This window comes from Arvicanthis niloticus, chromosome 2, assembly GCF_011762505.2.
Source record: "Arvicanthis niloticus isolate mArvNil1 chromosome 2, mArvNil1.pat.X, whole genome shotgun sequence".
Taxonomy (NCBI): domain Eukaryota; kingdom Metazoa; phylum Chordata; class Mammalia; order Rodentia; family Muridae; genus Arvicanthis; species Arvicanthis niloticus.
This window is the reverse complement of record NC_047659.1, coordinates 114,357,476-114,375,375: the sequence shown is the minus strand read 5'-3', so window position 1 is coordinate 114,375,375 and position 17,900 is coordinate 114,357,476. Positions and strand designations below refer to the sequence as shown.

General features: G+C 44.3%; 1 protein-coding gene across 4 annotated transcripts; it reads right to left on the bottom strand.

Moving 5' to 3' along the window:
* Nucleotides 1–50: 50 nt before the first annotated feature.
* On the bottom strand, nucleotides 51–17,199 carry Znf133 (zinc finger protein 133). Of its 4 annotated transcripts, none has more exons than XM_076929896.1 (5): nucleotides 17,110–17,199; nucleotides 7,646–7,772; nucleotides 6,138–6,233; nucleotides 3,303–3,353; nucleotides 51–2,787 (listed from the first exon to the last, which is right to left on the bottom strand). In XM_076929896.1, exons 1-5 carry the CDS (start codon nucleotides 17,137–17,139, stop codon nucleotides 1,145–1,147), a joined length of 1,947 nt encoding a protein of 648 aa, XP_076786011.1. In that variant the 5' UTR covers nucleotides 17,140–17,199; the 3' UTR covers nucleotides 51–1,144. The 4 variants fall into 4 exon arrangements, with proteins under 4 accessions (XP_076786011.1, XP_076786009.1, XP_034349708.1 ...); XM_076929894.1 differs by having other exon boundaries at nucleotides 17,047–17,130; XM_034493817.2 differs by lacking the exon at nucleotides 3,303–3,353.
* Nucleotides 17,200–17,900: the final 701 nt, after the last annotated feature.

Genomic DNA, 17,900 nt, shown 5'->3' with positions numbered 1-17,900 from the left:
GAGGAAAACTTGACAACACACTTAGTCCCCCCAAAAAACCTACACTTGAGTGGTTGGACATGAACCATTTATTTCTTGACAGTTTGTAAAATAACATACCATGTAAGTTATGAACCCTAAAAACCTAAGGAAATTTTTAAATCACACATACACACATACACTTTTTTAAAAATCTAGCATAATTATTTTCTAAAGCCTACAAGACTTGGTGGATTGGGATGAAAAGTCTAGTTTCAGGAATATTTTGGAAAGGAAATATAGTATGCTATTATATCCACATAATCTTGATATGCAAATTTGGATGAAAAACTGCCATTTCGGGACCAAGGCAGTAACTCCTGAGGTTAAGCGCAATGGCTACTACCACAGAGAATGGGGTTCAATTCCCAACACCCAGTGTGGCTCACAACCACCTGTAACTCCAGTTCCAGGCATCTGATGCCTTCTTCTGGCCTCAGAGGGCTCCAAGCATGCATGTGATACACAGCATACACTTAGGCAAAACACAAACACATGAAATTAAAAAGAAAAAATAAAGACCTAATTGTGTTTCTGGGCCACTTTTTACAACTTGGATGTGTACATTTAGTGTAAAAACAACTTTTGGAGTGAATCTGGATGAAAAAGAAAATCAGATTGCCTAGCTAGTATTCCTACTGGGTTTCCTACACTTTTGTCTTAATTGCATTCCAATAGATAAAACCACATCCACATAGATCTCAAAACAAGATTCTCTGGCTTAGGTATCAAAATGTTATGCAGTGACTGCCTTAACATTCACTGAAGCCACTTTATGTGGTCGCTGAGCCACACACTTAATGTTTCTAAGGCCTTACGAGTCTTGGAGCTATGCCCTTATCTTCCAAGCAATGAATTTTTGTGAACAGTGAGTTCAAGATACCCGAGGATTACATTTCCTAAAAGAGAATGAGAATCGCAGATCAGGTTGGGAATTTGTAAAGAAGCAAAGTTTCCTAGACAAAAGGCCACACAACACGAGACTGGAAAGGACTGGAAAGGAAGGAGAGGTACTGTCCATTGGTCTTATGAAGTACATTCTTCTAGCTCATGTTAGTGTAAGAATTCTGCCAGTGAATCCTTTCCACCTCTTCCATTTTCAAAGAGAAAATAAGGGGTCAGAAGATCACCCCAAATAGGCTTCAGAGTCAGGCTGGAGGGGCACTTTGTGGTGGGCACATTTCATCTTCCTGTGTCTGCTGAGGTGAAACTTTTGCCTAAAGCCTTTCCCACAGCTTTTGCATGTGTAAATCTTCTCCCCATTGTGCGTCATCTGATGTAAGGTGAAGCGTAACTTCTGGATAAAGCCTTGGCCACACTCTCTGCGAACATAAAGCTTCTCTTCAAAGTGTACTTGCTTATGTGTGACTAAAGCTGACTTATTATTAAAGCTCAGCCCACACTGCCTGCACACATACCGTCTCTCCCTTGAATGCTTCCTCTTGTGTCTGATGAGCCAGGACTGCTGACTAAAGCCTTGCCCACAGTCTCGGCACACGTATTTCTTTTCTCTTGTGTGTGCCCTCTGGTGTGCCCTCTGGTGTGCCCTCTGGTGTGCAAGGAGGACTGACTTCTGGCTAAAGCCTCGTCCACATACCGAACACATACACGGTTTTTCCCCAGTGTGTGTCCTCATGTGAGAGAGGAGATTGGACTTCTTGCTACACCTGTGCCCACATACACTACACCCAAATGGTTTCTCCCCAGTGTGCATCCTCATGTGACCGAGGAGATTTGAATTTGTGGTAAAGATGCGCCCACATACATCGCACACATAAGGGTCCTCCTTTAAGTGAGTCCTCTGGTGGTTTAAAAGGGTTGTTCTCTTCCTGAAGCACTGCCCACACTCCTTGCAAGCATAAGGCTTTTCCCCTGAGTGTGCCCTTTGGTGGGAGATGAGTTTTGACCTGCCACTTCGCACCATGGCCCTCTCCTCTAAGTGTTTCCTCTCGTGTTTAACCACAGCCGATTTCTGGCTAAAGCCTTTACCACACTCCCTGCACATGTAAGGCTTCTCCCCAGAATGTGTCCGTTGATGGATGATGAGGTTTGACTTCTGCCTAAAACCACGGCCACACTCACTGCATGTGTAAGGCTTCTCCCCCGAGTGTGTCCTCTCATGAATGACGAGTGTTGACCTCCGGCTAAAACCTCGCCCACACTCCTTACACACAATGGATTTTCTCTTAGAGTGTGCTTTCTGGGGTCTGGCTAGGCTGGTCTCTAGACTGGAGTCGTTCTCACCCTCCCCATCCACCTTCGGCTTCTCTCCTGAGTGGGTCTTCTGGTGACTAAGCAGGTCTGTCAGCTTGCTGAAGCCCAGCCCACACTCTTCACAGTTAACCATTCCAAGTCCCAAGCTTTCTTTTCGCTTCAGCAACTTCTCTGGTTCTTTAGCGCTCCCAGCTTGAGCTGGGCTGGCCTCCGTCTCTACCCATCCGGTGCCATTAGGAGAGCTGACTGGCTGCTCTTGGGGTGGCCTAGAAAGGGCTCGCAAACTCCTTTTCTTTCTCCTTCCAGATGAAGGCCTGGTACTTTCTCTCTCTCCACTTTCTGATTTATCTCTGCAGGAGCTCTTATCAGAGGCTTGATGCTGCTTCTCCAGGGCCCCCTGACACGAGTCCCCTCGGTCACCATGACTTTCCACATGCAAGCATGTGAATGTCGATGGGGCATGATCACTTAGCTTGTGCTGCACAGGGGATTTCTGATTGGCGCGATCTGGAGGAGGGCACACATGACCGGGGCAGAGGTCCAGCTTTCCCTGTGCTGCAGAGGAAAGAGTGAATCAGAATGGAGTCCTTGCAAGGATAGCCCAAACAGTCCTACCTAACCTAATGGTGATCTTGTTCTTCAATACTGTCTTCCCAAGACTTCCTTCATATGATTCCTCTCCAGCCCGTCACTTCCACCTCCTGCTACATCCAGATAAGCCCTATAGCCTTGGGGCTATAAAGAGCGCCACGGTTAACAGATGGATGAATCAGACCAATACGCAAGTCTCCACACAGTTACCACTTCAGTTACCTCTGACTCACAACCACATAGTCAGAAACCATGTCTACTATGTATTATGCAGCTGTGCTTTTGACAGACAGCTGTACTTCTGACCCATATGGAAATATCTCTCCTGATGTCGCTAAGGATGAAGCAGCCAGGCTGAGAAAGCATCATCCCAACTTTAAGGCAAGACAGCATAGGAGAGTGGTTAGGCAGGAGAGAGAGGGGTAGCCAGATGGTACAGCAAGTTAAGATGCTAGCCAGCAAGCCTGGAGAGAACTTACTGCCACTGCCACAAGGTGTCCTCCGTATGTGCACCATAGCACACGAATGCCCTGCTCCAACAAACAAAAATGTTATAAAAGAGGCAGAATGGTTAAACAGAAAGCACATGACACACTTCAACTGGTGTTTCCTGCCTTTGACAAATACTACTTTGTTAGAATTTTTATAAGGCAGCAAACTCTCGGCAGGGAACAGCACAACCACAGCCTAGGTACTAGTTGCACAAAAGATGCCCCTTACAAAAAAACCCAAAAAAACAAAAACCAACCAAACAAACAAAAAAGCCAGGCAGTAGTGACTCACGCCTTTAATCCCAGCACTTGGGAGGCAGAGACAGGCGGATTTCTGAGTTCGAGGCCTGATCTACAGAGTGAGTTCCAGGACAGCCAGGGCTACACAGAGAAACCCTGTCTTGAAAACAAAAAGAACAAAAAAAAAAAAAAAAACCAAAAAAAAAAAAAAAAAAAAAAACAAACAAAAAAAAAAAAGATGCCCCTTACAAACTACTAAATCCTGTTAATTTCCATAATTAGTTTAAATAAAAATTTCCTCAGAAATCAGTACAATAAATAAATAAATAAACCCAGGGGCTAGAAATCTAGCTGAGAGTTAAAGTGTTTGCCTAGCATGCACAAAGCCTCAGGTTTGATCCCTAGACCCACAGGGAGACAGAAAGGGGGTCGGGGTTGAGCAGGCAGAAAAAGTGAGGGGAAACAAGGAGAGGGGAAACACTGGTAGGCTGAGACAGGAGGATCACAAATTTGAGGCCAGCTGGAACAAGAGCTTGTTACAAAAGGAAAACTGCCCTCAGCCCTCAGCCCTCAGCCCTCAGCCTGGGCCTAACAGCAGGAACATAGATTGTGACCAAGAAGGGATTTGTTAATTTCCATAATTACAGGCCCTGGAAGACCAAAGCAACAACATCAAATGACAGTTGAAAATTAAGAAGGAAACAAAAACAAAACCCAGAAAACCATTCTCTTCTCGGTGTTGTAGCTCTAGGACAAGAAGTGTTACCACAAGGTAGCTTCACTACTGCCAGCTGAAGGCAACGACCAACCTGTGTGAGCCATTAGCAGGGACCTAACGGAATCTTCCTAAGAACTCTTTCTTAGCCAGTGAACCATCACAATTACCAGTTTATTCTACCCTAGGCAGAATGCATTTTTCAGTTATAATTGAATTAGCATAATTAGAATAATTGCCTTAATTATTAAAATAAGCATAAACACCCTTTCCTAACATTGAAATTCCCTAACTCTTCCTATGTGGCAGACTACTAAACAAATACCTTCCATTTACCCTCAATATCCCATAAGTAACAGTTCAATTCTTTTTTTTTTTTTTTTTTTTTTTCCCTCCCTTCTCCTTCTCGCTCTGGCCCTGCTCGATCCAGGCCCACTCACTCCGGCCCAAAGGTTTATTTTTACTTACTATTTGTAAGTACACTGTAGCTGTCTTCAGACACCCATAAGAGGGCATCAGATCCCATTACAGATGGCTGTGAGCCACCATGTGGTTGCTGGAATTTGAACTCAGGACCTCCGGAAAAGCAGTCAGTGCTCTTAACTGCTGAGTCATCATCTCACCAGCCCGTGCAATTCTTTTTTAATTGCGTTGTACATGTATGAATGCTTTGTCTGCATATATGTATGTGTTCCACATGGGAGCCTGTTGTCTGTAGAGTTCAGTGACTGTGCAACACCATAAAGTATTGAGAAGTAAATCTGGACCTCAGCAAGAGCAACTTGTAACTGCTACGTCATCTCGGTAGCATCTCCGTGCAATTCTTTCCTGTCAGCAACTCCACTGATTGTCACTACAGGTGTGGATGACAGTCTGGGAGTCACTGATCCAACCTGATGCCCATCCCTCCTGAGTCCCACTACTACAGAATGCCCTGACCAGGTGACTGGCAGGATCTCAGGCCTGTTCCTGGGGTGTCTCTGAAGCCTGGCTGCTTTTACCAACCTTCTTCTGTGTGATCTATAATATCGCACAACTCCTATCTGAATCTGTTTTCTACTTCTGGCCACCAGCTTGAGTCCTCTAACTCCTGTGGGTATACACAAAATAGCTTTTATTTGCAGCCAATACAATTCAGAATTAAAATGGCCCCTTCAAAGCAATTCTGATGTTGTTTTAACATCTATAGGGACTGAAAGAAAAATATGAAAACAGAATCTCAACTTCCCACTGGATGATCTTTTCCACTGACTGTGAATCTACCATGCTGTGTACACTCGGGACCACTTAGTCTAAGGTCAGATTGAACACAAAATATGGTCAATTGGGTGAATTAGTTTGTAAAGTATCTTAAACCTACGGGCGCTCCTGTATTTATAGTTTATACAGATTTAATAAATACTGATAGAAGTTTAAATTTCAAAAATCCAGCCAGGCATGGTGGCACATGACTTTAATCCCAGAACTCAGGAGGCAGAGGCAGGAGGCCAAAGGCTTCAAGAAAAGAGAGAGAAGAGGGAGCGGGAGAGATGGTTCAGTGTTTAAGAACACTGACTGTTCTTCCAGAGGTCCTGAGTTCAATACCCAGCTCACAACAATCTGTAATGGGATATGATGCCTTCTTCCTCTTCCGGTGCATCAGAAGATAGCTAGAGTGTACTCATTAAAATAGATGAGAGAGAGAGAGAGAGAGAGAGAGAGAGAGAGAGAGAGAGAGAGAGAGAGAGAGAGAAACACAAGGAATGTTCCTACATGAAGACAATAGCCTGCAAGGGTGGCCAAAAGGTGAAAGAGAACTCCAGTTTCTCTTCAGCCTCCTGGGCCACTAACAGCTCCATGTCCCTTTTGCCCGAACCTTTGCCACTCACCTTGACCGGCAACCTCTGGACATTCTCCCTCCTCTTGCCACACCTCTTTCCCTTGCTCTAGCTGGGTGATGAGCTTTGGTTTTGAAAATGGAATTCCTGCTCACCAGAAAAGAAAACTGTAGGTTAGGGTACAGAAGGGATTCTGACTTGGCCTCTGGAATAGACTCAAAAGCAAAGACTGAGGGAGGAGCTTCTGAGGTTTAGCAGTTACTTGAGATTAGCAGGACGATGCACTCAGATGAGAACACACTGACTCTACTCCATGCTGGGTAAATGAACCTCTATTACAGTGAACTTTGACTGTCAAGCTGATTGGGTAGAGAAACACCTAGATCAGTAAAGTGTGCCTGAGACTGTCTGTGAGGGGTTCCAGAGAAAATTCACTGAGGAAGATAGTCCTTCCTTGAAAGGGGGTGGCATCACCCCATAGGCTGGGCCTGGATGGAAGAGATGGAAAAAAGTCAGCAGGATACAGGCTTGTCCTCCCTCCCTCTCTCTGCTTCCTGGCTGCCATGACATTATGCTGCTGTGATCTAGCAAGCCCCATTACCACGACAGATTGAAACTGTGAGCCAAAATAAGTAACTTCTCCTTCCAAGCATAGTGGCACACACCTTTAACCCAACACTTGGGAGGCAGAAGTATATGGATCTCTACAAGTTTGAGGCCAGCCTAGTTTACACGGTGAACTCTAGGGCAGCCAATGGGAGTTATGAGAAACTACCTTAGAGGAGGAGAAAAAGTAATTCCTCCCTTGTCTTGGTTAGGGTTTTTATTGCTGTGAACAGACACCATGACCAAGGCAACTCTTAGAAAGGACAACATTTAATTGGGGCTGGCTTACAGTTTGAGAGGTTCAGTCCATTATTGTCATGGTGGGAAGCATGGCAGCATGCAGACAACTTGGTGCTGGAGGAGCCCCAGAGTTCTACATTTTACAAATTCTACATTTACAAGTTCTACATTCTACAAAGGCAGCCAGAAGGAGGCTCTCTTCCACACTGGGCAGAGTTTAAGCACTAGGAGACCTCAAAGCCCACCAACACAGTAAGACACTTCATTCCCCCCAACCAGGCCACACCTATTTCAACAAAGCCACATCTTCTAACAGTGCCACTTCCCATGGACCAAGCATATTCAAACCACTACATTCCTTTCTCATTGTTTTCTTGGGTATTTGTAACAAATTAAAAAGTCTGACATACCTGTTTTATTTAAATAGAGTTAATTTAGGAAAAGGGAGAGCCCAGACTGGAGGGGAAAGCCTAGAGATGCAGAATACACACACACACACACACACACACACACACACACACACACACACACACATCCCTAATGGCATTCAATGCTACAAAATCAGACTTCCCTAGGAAAGCAGAGAATAAAATATCTTTGCTCTCGTCAAACCCAAAGGCCAAGCCACAAAGAATATGGCTGCTTCAAGTACAAACGGACTAACAAGCTCGTGCACTAACAAGACAGCGTGTCCTGAGAGATGCACCACTTACCCAGAGAGACCAGGTTGCTGTAGTTCTCCAACATCACCTCTCTGTACAGGGACTTCTGCTCAGGGCTAAGCAGGCGCCACTCCTCCTGGGAGAAATCCACAGCCACATCTCTGAATGCCATGTGTACCTAGAACACAAAAGAGCCCTGCTTGCTCCTGAGCCAGCCTCGATGTAGGTCAGGGTAAGAGGCAAGAAGAGACTACCTCAGTACCAGCAGTGAGAAATAGACAGCCCGCCCTGGCTGCCACTCTGATGCAGTACCTCTAAACCCCTCTATCTACCAAGTCAGTACACAAAGTCCTGGTAGGCTAATTTGTACATGCAAAAAGTATACTGTAAGCTCTGAGAATTTTAAATCTAGCCGAAAAGCCAATATATAAAAATTAAACAACAGTAAGGCATAAGAGACTTTCTGAGTTGTTGTGGGGTTTTTTTTAGTTTTTATTTATGTATATGTACTAATGTTATGTCTGTGCACATGCATGTAGGTGTACACAAAGAATGCACACAGAAGAAGGCATCTGGACTCCTGGAGCTGTAGTTACAGGCAGTTGTAAGTCTCTTGATATTGGGGCTGGAACTGAACTTGGGTCTACTCCAAGAGCAACAGCCTCGTAACCATGGCCACTTCCCCAGGCCCCGGACTTTTTAAGTTTTAAAAATTTAAAAGACCAAATAGTCTTACACATCATATTAGTGTTTATGCAACTGAAATCTGTGCAGCCATAACAAAGCCTAAACATGCAACAGCTCAGCCCTCACTCAACCGCTACAGCTTCATCTCCTGACCTGAGAGGCATAAAGGCATCTGAGCCACAGTACATAAGTTTCAGGCCCATCTCTTTCATAAACCAATGCTTCCGCTTTCTTATTCAAGAAACCTGCCTAATGGCACTTAAACTCCCACGCAGCAGGTGCTACAGTGGAAGGAACCTCTTGGCTCCTCACCTCCACCCCACTCTCCTGTGCCCAGATCTGTCCTTGACTCTGCTACTTAGAACACACCTCGAAGAGCTTTGCTAAGAGTGAGCCCAGGAGCCCAGCGGTGGTGGCGCACGCCTTTAATCCCAGCACTTGGGAGGCAGAGGCAGGTGGATTTCTGAGTTCAAGTGAGTTTGAGGCCAGCCTGGTCTACAGAATGAGTTCCAGGACAGGGCTACACAGAGAAACCCTGTCTCGAAAAACCAAAAAAAAAAAAAAAAAAAAAAAAAGACTTGAGCCCAGGTACTTGGTCTTCTAGAACAGAGAGGAATTAAGCAAAGAACAGTGCATTCAAGTTCCAGATAAGCCTGTGGGGAGCAGAGCCAAGGGTATCCTGGGCAGAGACAGAGGGAGAAGAAAGACGCAAACCATGGACAAGTGGGGCTGACTATCCAGAATGAAACAACGTAAGTGGAGTGAAACACCTTTAGGTATTGAACTCTTACTGTGATATGATACACACAGCACAGAAGTCACTGTGTTGACCTTAAATATGCAGTGGGGCAGCCTCGGGGCGTTCCCAGTGTTGCCAATCTCCAGTCTCCACTCCTTCTCCACAGCAATCTTAGCACTTGCATGTGGAAACTCTGGACAGAACAGTAACTTCCCAGTTCCCAACCCTGGTAAAGACCATTTCTGTCCCTGCATATCCGGGACATATATTTAGCCTGTGGCTAACACAAGAGGAGTCACACGATGTGTGGAATACTGCAGGTAGCACACCCCTGAGACACATCTGCATAGAAATATGCAGTCTTCCCATTCCTCTATAAAGCTAAGCAATGTTTCACTGCATGTGCTCTGAAGTTACACTGTTCCGGAATTGATGGATATGGCTTCTAGCTACTCTGAATAACTGGCATACACACTGAGTAGCTGGGTTCTTACCGCCAGTTCTTTTTGAGTGTGTGCCCAGTAGAGTTAACTGGATCAAATGGTAATTCTGTATCCACAGTGGGACATTAGCAACATACAAGGGCTCTAGCTTCTCCACATCCTCTCTAATCTCTCACAAACGCATACACACACGGGGGGGGGGGTGTGTGAATGTATATGGAGGCCAGGAAAATATTTATTTATTTAATTATTTAATTATTTATTTATATGACAAGATCTCACTACATAACCTTAGCTAGCCTGGAACTCACTATGAAGGCCAAGCTGACCTCAAACTCACAGAGATCTACCTGCCTCTACTTCTGGAGTGCTGAGATTACCTGTGTGCCCCCACCCCCAGCCTACTTCCCCGATTTTTTTTTTTTTTTTTTTTTTTTGAGACAGGGTCTTTTGATGAACCTAGAGCTCCTCCATCTGCTAGGCTGGCTGACCAATGAGTCGCAGAGCTGCTCCTAGGTCCCTCCCTCCCTCCCAGTGCTGTGCTTACAGATGCATGCGGTACCTAATTGGTGCTAAGCATCGAAACTCATGCTCCTGATTGTACAACAGTCTCTTTGCTGTTGACTCCAAGTGCAAAGGGTGGACGTCTTTACCCTGTCCCTGTGAATGTCTTCAGACTGGGACACACACACTGAGACCTTCTCATATGGCCTCTACTCTAATTTTCACAAAAAAAAAAATAATTTAGTTTTTGTTCAGCAGGAAGACCATGTGGCTATTCCTTCCATCAATGTGATATGCTTTGCTGAATTTTTTTATGTCAAACCATCATCCTTACATCTCAAGAATCACCTCCCCCCCCAATATATCATTTTAATGTGCTTTTCAATTGAGTTAGTATTTTCTTGAAATTTTCTGTTGTCGGTTTTTTTTGGGGGGGGGGGTTGTTTTGTTTTGTTTTTGTTTTTTTTTTTCTTCCTCAGCTGTAACAAATTTAAAGTTTTCTTTTAGTGTCTTTGTCTAGTTTGGACACCAAGAGTAATACCAACTTCACTTATGCAGTTTTTCTCTCTTCTGTCTTTCTGGTAAAGTCTCGGGGTTGGTATTGACATTTCTCTGGGTTGTTTGGTAGGATTCACCAGTGAAGCCACAAGTCAAAAGTCCTTAGTGAAAAAGGCTCAATGACTGAGCCAAGGCATAGTTTCCATCTCTTCACTACGCCCTCTTCAGGGTTGGTTTCATTTAGTTCCTCAAATTTGTTGGTTCTTTCAATGTCTACCTCATTTTTTATTTCTGACTTGAATAATTTACATTTTAAATCAATCAATTACACAGGTTTATACATTTCGATGTTTTTTGAAGAACTTTTAAGTTTGATTTTCTTTTCTTTTTAGCTTGCTGCATACCCCAGGCTGACCTCAAATTTAAAGCAAACCTTCTGCCTCCAAGTACTGGAAACACTGGTGTGTACACCAAATCCAGCTTCTCTACTTCACTTGCTTTTATTCTAATATTTAATATTTTTGTTGTTTACTACATTTGGATTTAATTTTTTTTCCCCAGCTCTCTAAATTGTAAAACTAGGTTGTTCTCCTAAACTCTTAAAAACGATCTTCAAATTTGCTACATATCTGAACTTCTGATATTCCTGCCAGGCTACACAGACTGGAGTCACAGGCTCGGGCCACCATACCTGGGTTTATGTGGTACCAAGGATCAAACCCAAGGCTACTTGCAGGCTAGAAAAACATTGTCAACAGAGCTGCATTCAAGACCCTCACCTTCTTAAATGGGAGCACTCTGCTTAAAATTGTTACTCGACTTTGACTCCATCATTTTTGTCTCTAGAAGTTCCTCATGTCCTTGTGATTTCCTGTAGGAGGAGCTAAGGTGGGAGGAGTAAGGAGAAGAGGAGGAGGAGCGAGGTGAGGGGGAGAGCAGAGATGTAGGAGAATGAAGAGCCACGCAGGTATGGAGAGCAGTCCTGGGTAACAACTTATATTTAGGTTAGCTAACTGGGAAACACCTCTAACTGTATGGGCATATTGTTATTGAGCATTACCAAACATATAAAGCCTTTGATTAATATTTAAGCTTTAGAGTCTCATTCTCTACCAGGCCCGCATGAATGGCGGGATGGTCTGGGCACAGTCCAGCTTTGTGAAGACAGCGCAGTAGATTGGCAGAGCCATCTCCCACACTGGCATCTCTTGGGTGGCAGGGCCGGTGTCTCTGGCCACCTGAGCAAAATACGCCTCCGCCACTCATGGCAACTCTGTAACACAAGCAAATCGGGTGCCACCGATTTAAATATCTCCCGCAACAATTTCCTCTTCCACACATTGGTTTGAATGATATATTATTTAATTTCCTGGTATGTGAGGAATTTTCGATTTTCCTTCTGCTACTGGTTCATAGCTTTGCTTTACTGTGGGTAGAAAGTCTTTGTATATATACCTTTCTAAGACTACCAATAATTTGTGGTGTAATATATAGTTTATGCTCAAAAGTCTCCACATGCACCTGAGAGGGCACATCTTGGGTTTCATTGGGTATGTCTGTTGGATCAGCTGGTTTACTGTTGTCCATCTTGATGCACTGTAATGAAAACAAAATCCCAACCCAGTATTTTCTGGCCTCTGAGACGTATGATGAGGCATCTGCCGACAATCTCCTTTAGGATTCAGAGTTACTCTCTTCTTGCTGTTCTCAAAACTCTCTCTCTCTAGTCTTTGGTCTAATCCTCTCATTACCATGTGTCCTGCTATAAATTTCCTAGTGTATTGTACCTTGAACTTTGCACAGCTTCTTGACTGGTCATATTTCCTGTCACTGATCAAAGGCGGGGCCATTATTTCCTTAAATGCCTCTCCTTTTCCCCCTTTTGATAATTCCACAAGTAGCCAAGTGTGGTGGCACACACCATTCGACCCAGCACCTGGCAGAGGCAAGTGGATCTCTGTGAGTTTGAGGCCAGTGTGGTCTACATGGAGAGTTCCAGGCCAGCCAGGGCTACGTAGTAAGGCCCTGGCTCAAAAACCAAAAACTATCCAAACAGAACAGCTGATAACCACACAAGTGGACGCTGGTTTGCTTGGGGGTCCCACAGATCCCTAAGTCTCTGTTTATTTTCTGTAATATTTTTCATAGTACACAGACTTCATTTCAGTCATATGATCTTCAGTGTTGTTCTGCCTTTTCGTTTCTATTGTTACCTGGCCACTTCAGCTGGTGGAGAGATGAGATCAGTAACAACCAAAACACGTGTCCTTGATACCTGGATAAAACATTTTATTGTCCACTGCGGCTCCCAACAGCTATGTGCAAGCTGCTCCAGGAATAGGTACTCGACTGCTGGCCATGAGGGCAAGGGGACAGTCTTACCTATTTTAGGTAAGCCTGACATATTCCAGCAATCCAATTGTTGGCTATGAGGGGAGAAAAATGCCTGCCTGGTCCTTTCTGTTCTTTACTGTGATGTCATGCTCAGCCAGCAGACAGTTTGACGAGGAACAAAGGAACATGAACACTATTTTATACTGAAGAACTGTGTGGTGCAGTGTTCATTACTAGGTAAATAACGGATGCACGGGCTAAGCACAAAGGGAAACTGAATGGTGCCTACAGGTGCCATCACTCAGACAGAACAGGAGCTGGACTCCAGTAAGCGCTAACAGACACTGAGGACAAGATACGAGTGTGTGTCCATCCTATGACAGCTGGCATGAAGACAGGAAGCATTCCCTAGGCTCTCTGGAACCCTGGAGCCACCTTTCCCAGCCCCCACTAAAGAAGGATGGTATGTGGAAAGTACATCTAGGTAAGGAAAACAGAAATGAGAGGGTGTCGGGTGAGCATGCTTTCTCTAGAAGGCTTGAGAATGAAAGCCCCTTCTTGGAAAGAGCAAGGCAAAGGGAAAACAAGCAAGGGAAATACGGGTTCTTCAAAAGCAAAAAAGATAAACCCAAATACCAATGCACACACCACCTCTCCTTCCTCTGCAATCGAATATAAAAATCATATTTAAGCTTACAAAAGCATTTCCTCAAGCTGGGATGGGAGATGGACTCAAAAACATTAAAATCTGGCATTTCTGCTTACAAAAAGGGCAGACATGTAATAGTCACCTGTGAAAATGCAAAGCAGAGGGGTTAGAGAGATGGCTCAGCAGTTAAGAGCACCATTTGCATTTCCAGAGGACCAGAGTTCGATTCCCAGCAGCCACAGGCAGCACACAACCATCTGCAGCTCCAGTTCCAGCAGACCTGGTGCCCTCTTCATCTCCACAGTCACTGTATGCATGTGGCACACAGACATACATACAGGTAAAACATGATGAATATACAATAAAAATAAACTTTAAAAATGTTTAAATTAAAATGAAAAGTAGAAAACAAGAAACTGGGGGCTGGAGAGAGGGCTCAGAGGTTAAGAGCACTGTCAGTTCTTCCAAAGGTCCTGAGTTCAATTCGCAGCAACCACATGGTGGCTCAGAGCCATCTATAATGAGATCTGGTGCCCTCTCCTGGCTTGTGGGCATACATGCAGGCAGAACACTGTATACATAATAAATAAATAAACAAACAAACAAACAAACAGACCAACCAAGAAACCAAACAATTCGGCCATATTGAAAAATAAAGAACCAGAGCAAAATTCCAACTCTGAGTTGAGTTAAGTCTCTTGAAATATACATTGAGAGCATCTAGAATAAGAAAAAAAAAATCAAAAACTAAGAAACAGAGACAGGGGCAAAATCTAGACACCAAAAGGATTTGACTGGGCTTCTGAAAGAAACAGAGACTCCTTTTTGTAGGATGGATCGCTTGCAAGAAGGAAAGACTTCATTACAAGAAATTCAAAAAAAATAGACTGAAATAAAAGTGCCAGACATTTTAAAATGGCCAGAAAAAAAGGGGGGGGGGGAACCCTGAAAGCCAAAAAACAAACAAACAAACAAAAAAACAAAAAAACCCAAAAGACTGAAATAAAGGTGTAAAAGGACTAGAGAGAAAAGTAAGAAAGGAAGCTGGACAGAAGTGTAATATTCATATTATTGCTCTTTCTGCAAACAAACAAAGCAGTGAGCAGAATAAATACTTATAAGTATGATACAAAAAAAATTTCAAAAACATATGATTGGGGCTGGGTATGGTCATACATACCTTTTATCCCAGCTCTTGGGAGGCAGACCCGAGTAAATCTCTGTGATTTCAAGGGCAGCCTGGTCTACACAGTGAGTTCCAGAACAGCCAGGGCTATGTAGACAGACCCTGTCTCTAAGGCAAACATTGTACGGAGTTGGTCTGTTGTTATGTATTCAAATGCTAAATACTGGCCCCCGAGATCTGGGTACCCCCTGATCCTGGAGATCCTCACAGACACCAAATGATGCTATGTAACCTTGCTCCCCAAGTTAATTGGTCAATTACAGGCTGAAGCCTGTAATTGGGCAGTAGCTAGAGGAAGGCAGGATTTCAGTTACCTGGCTGGGGGCTGCAGGTAGGAAGAGACCAAAGGAGCAAGAAGCCACCATGAGAGGAGACAGACCATAAGCACTTGGCCAGAAGAAACATCAGGTAACAAGGGACATATGGCTGGATGACGTTAATATAGCTTCAAAACCTGGCCAATCTATGCTTACAGCTTGTGAGTAAAACACACGGATTGCATGTCTTTTATACGGCCTAGCAAGAAGTTATAAGTCCTTTTACAAAACACAACAGAACAGATGACTGACCTGAATCAACTAGAAAAGTCATATGAGACAAGCGAGGAAAGCAGCCTCTGAACTCCACTAGAAAGGAAGAACACGGAGGGATGGTGAGCCAAAGAAACTAGCCGTTGACAGAGAGTTTTTAAAATCCCAAATCAACCACTGCACATTACAGGAGGAAATATAAAATGGTACAGCCACAAAATAGCATGGCCACCATGCTACTCAGAATGGATCTGCAAAGCACAAAGAGCAGTAACTTGAGCAGGTATGGGTTTACTGGTGTGTATCGCAGGACCATTCACACTGCGGAGGGATATGTGGAGATTATACCAGTAACCTGTGTCTCTTCAAACCTCCACTCACCTGTTTAACCATACATCTATGAAGCCTACCCACGCCAGGTATTATTACGGTATTTACAAAATGACAATGTGCTCCTTCCCTTTTCCATCCTAAATTCATTAATTAGAAAAATCTGTAAGAGCAGCTGTCCCATCTTCCTGTTTATTGAATTCAATTATTTACTTATGTCCAGATGGGTTCTTACCTTTGGGGTTACAATATGACATTATTGCTATGTTTTCTGCTGTTCAAATTATTGCAGCTTTAAACACTGGTTTTGGGTTGCCTCGGTTTTAACTAATAAATGAGATGCAGGTAACACTATATGGCAAGCTTACATCTGAAGAACACTAGATAGTTTTCACTCTTGAGAATCCTAAGACACCATGTATGAAGTTCCAACTACCCTACTGGAGAGAACATACACAGGTAGGGGCCAGGTACTACATGCTATATGGAGAGGGTGAGATCAGGGGTCCTTGCTGGCCCCAGTCTTCAAATGAACCCACTAAGGTATCAGAGATATTGAGAATATCATCTTGGTAATACTTAAATGACTACAGCTGAATAGATAAATGAAGAAAACATATAGTTTTAACAGACATGAATAAGCACTGAAGGACAGTAGTAACAAACGTGGCTGGGGCTCGGGAATTTTAAATAGGGTGATTAGAGGAGACCTCTGAAGGATGTGAGGGAGTAAGTATTCAGACAAAAGGAGAGCCAGGACAAAGGCCCTGATACAAGACAGTCATGCTGGCAAGGTAAAGAACAAAAGATGCAGCTGATGTTGTGCGTCAGGATGGAGTAACAGAGATGATGTCCAAATGTAAATATGGCGCAGTGAGACCCAGCCTTATTCGATACTGGTTTTAATCTTTATTAGGATGGGAAGCCACTGGGGAAGGGTTTTGTAAATGAATGACATGATTTAATTTATAGCTGAAAAGATCCTTGTGGTTTCTGTCTTAGGGGTTGTTGGGGGAGGGGGATGTGAGAGAATAAGAAGACAAGAGATGGCAGCGATCATTCGTGGACAATGGTGACACAGATCACAGCGGAAGCAGCAAGGGTTACAAGTCATTCGATTTCAGACTCGGCTACTGTAGACAGCTTGTAAAAACAAGAAATAATCAAGGATGACCCCAAGGTTTTGAGTCTGAACCAAAAAAAAAAAAAAAAAAAAAAAAAGAGTTGCCAGGTCCCTGCTCCCCCTTTGAAGAATTAACCGTACCAAAGGAAGGAGACACATATACGGAGAACACGATCAAATCAGATCAGATCCTTGAAAAAAAAAATATCCTCACTCAAGCCTCACCTACATGAAGACTTAGAGCATGAGCGATCTCTACCAACACTGGATGCTGAACCTGTCCCCACCAACAAGAACCCTAACACAGAAGAGTCGAGCCTTGCATCCATCTATCACTGAGGTTCAAGAGTCGAGCCTTGCATCCATCTATCACTGAGGTTCACAGCTAAAGCTAACACAACTCCCTCAGAGATGCATGCCCACACTCACCAAAAAACAAAAAACACCCGCGCCAGCGCGTCCCCTCAACTCCCAACTTCCAGCAGCACTCACCAAAGAACAAGGGGCTGCTCCAGCCTCCATCAGGCGAGCACCTCCCACCCTGTGCCTAGCAGGCGCCAGGACTACATTACCCAGAGGCCTCCAGGCGCAGGGACCATGCCTCCCAGCATGCCCCGCGACACCAGCTGTACTCGAAAGTCCGCAGCTCCCATTGACCACTGATCAGTCGGTTTTTTGGGCTGCGTGCTTTACTTAGCTGTAGAATGGTTGCTGCGGCACCTGAAGGCTCTCTCCTTCCTAAAATTGCGTTCATAAAACGCATAAAACATAAAATCTCCTGCCTCTGCCTGAGGAACTACATTCCCCAGTGACCCCCCGCAAAGATTTCCGCATCCGGTGCCATTTGATACCCTCTCCCCCAAACACAGTGGCCAGCGGAAGTGGCAACCCATAGATGCTTCTTGGTTACTCAGCAATTTGGGGGATCTGTCAGGGCCTTCCGGTCTGACGTGGGCTGGGAACCTGCGAGGGTTTGAAGCCAGTACATTATGTATTTTAGGCAAAAGCTCTGAGAATGAGTTACGGTCACAGCTCTCATTTTCCGTTTTTCTTTTGAACCGCTAAGTTGCCCAGAAGGATCTAGAAGAACCTTAACACTGAAGGGCTGTTAAACCTAGGAATTATTAATCCTTGAATTCTTGTAGTCTCTAAATCTTTGGATGCTTTGAAAAACTTTGATGAGTGTGTCTAGCTTGACTGTCCCCTCGCCGAAGCTCAGGGGAGAATAAACGGAGACACTAAGATTGGGCCAACATGGCCACCTCACCCTAGAGAAAACTGGG

What these genes read in the sequence shown, in the direction of transcription:
- Znf133 (XM_076929896.1), bottom strand. Translation starts at nt 17,139, where the DNA reads ATGGAGGCTGGAGCAGCCCCTTGTTCTTTG. An exon ending in CAGCAACCTGGTCTCTCTGG is followed by an intron (nt 6,234 to 7,645) that starts GTAAGTGGTGCA and finishes TCTGGTGAGCAG; the next exon opens with GAATTCCATTTTCAAAACCA. An exon ending in TCCAGAGGTTGCCGGTCAAG is followed by an intron (nt 3,354 to 6,137) that starts GTGAGTGGCAAA and finishes TTGTTGGAGCAG; the next exon opens with GGCATTCGTGTGCTATGGTG.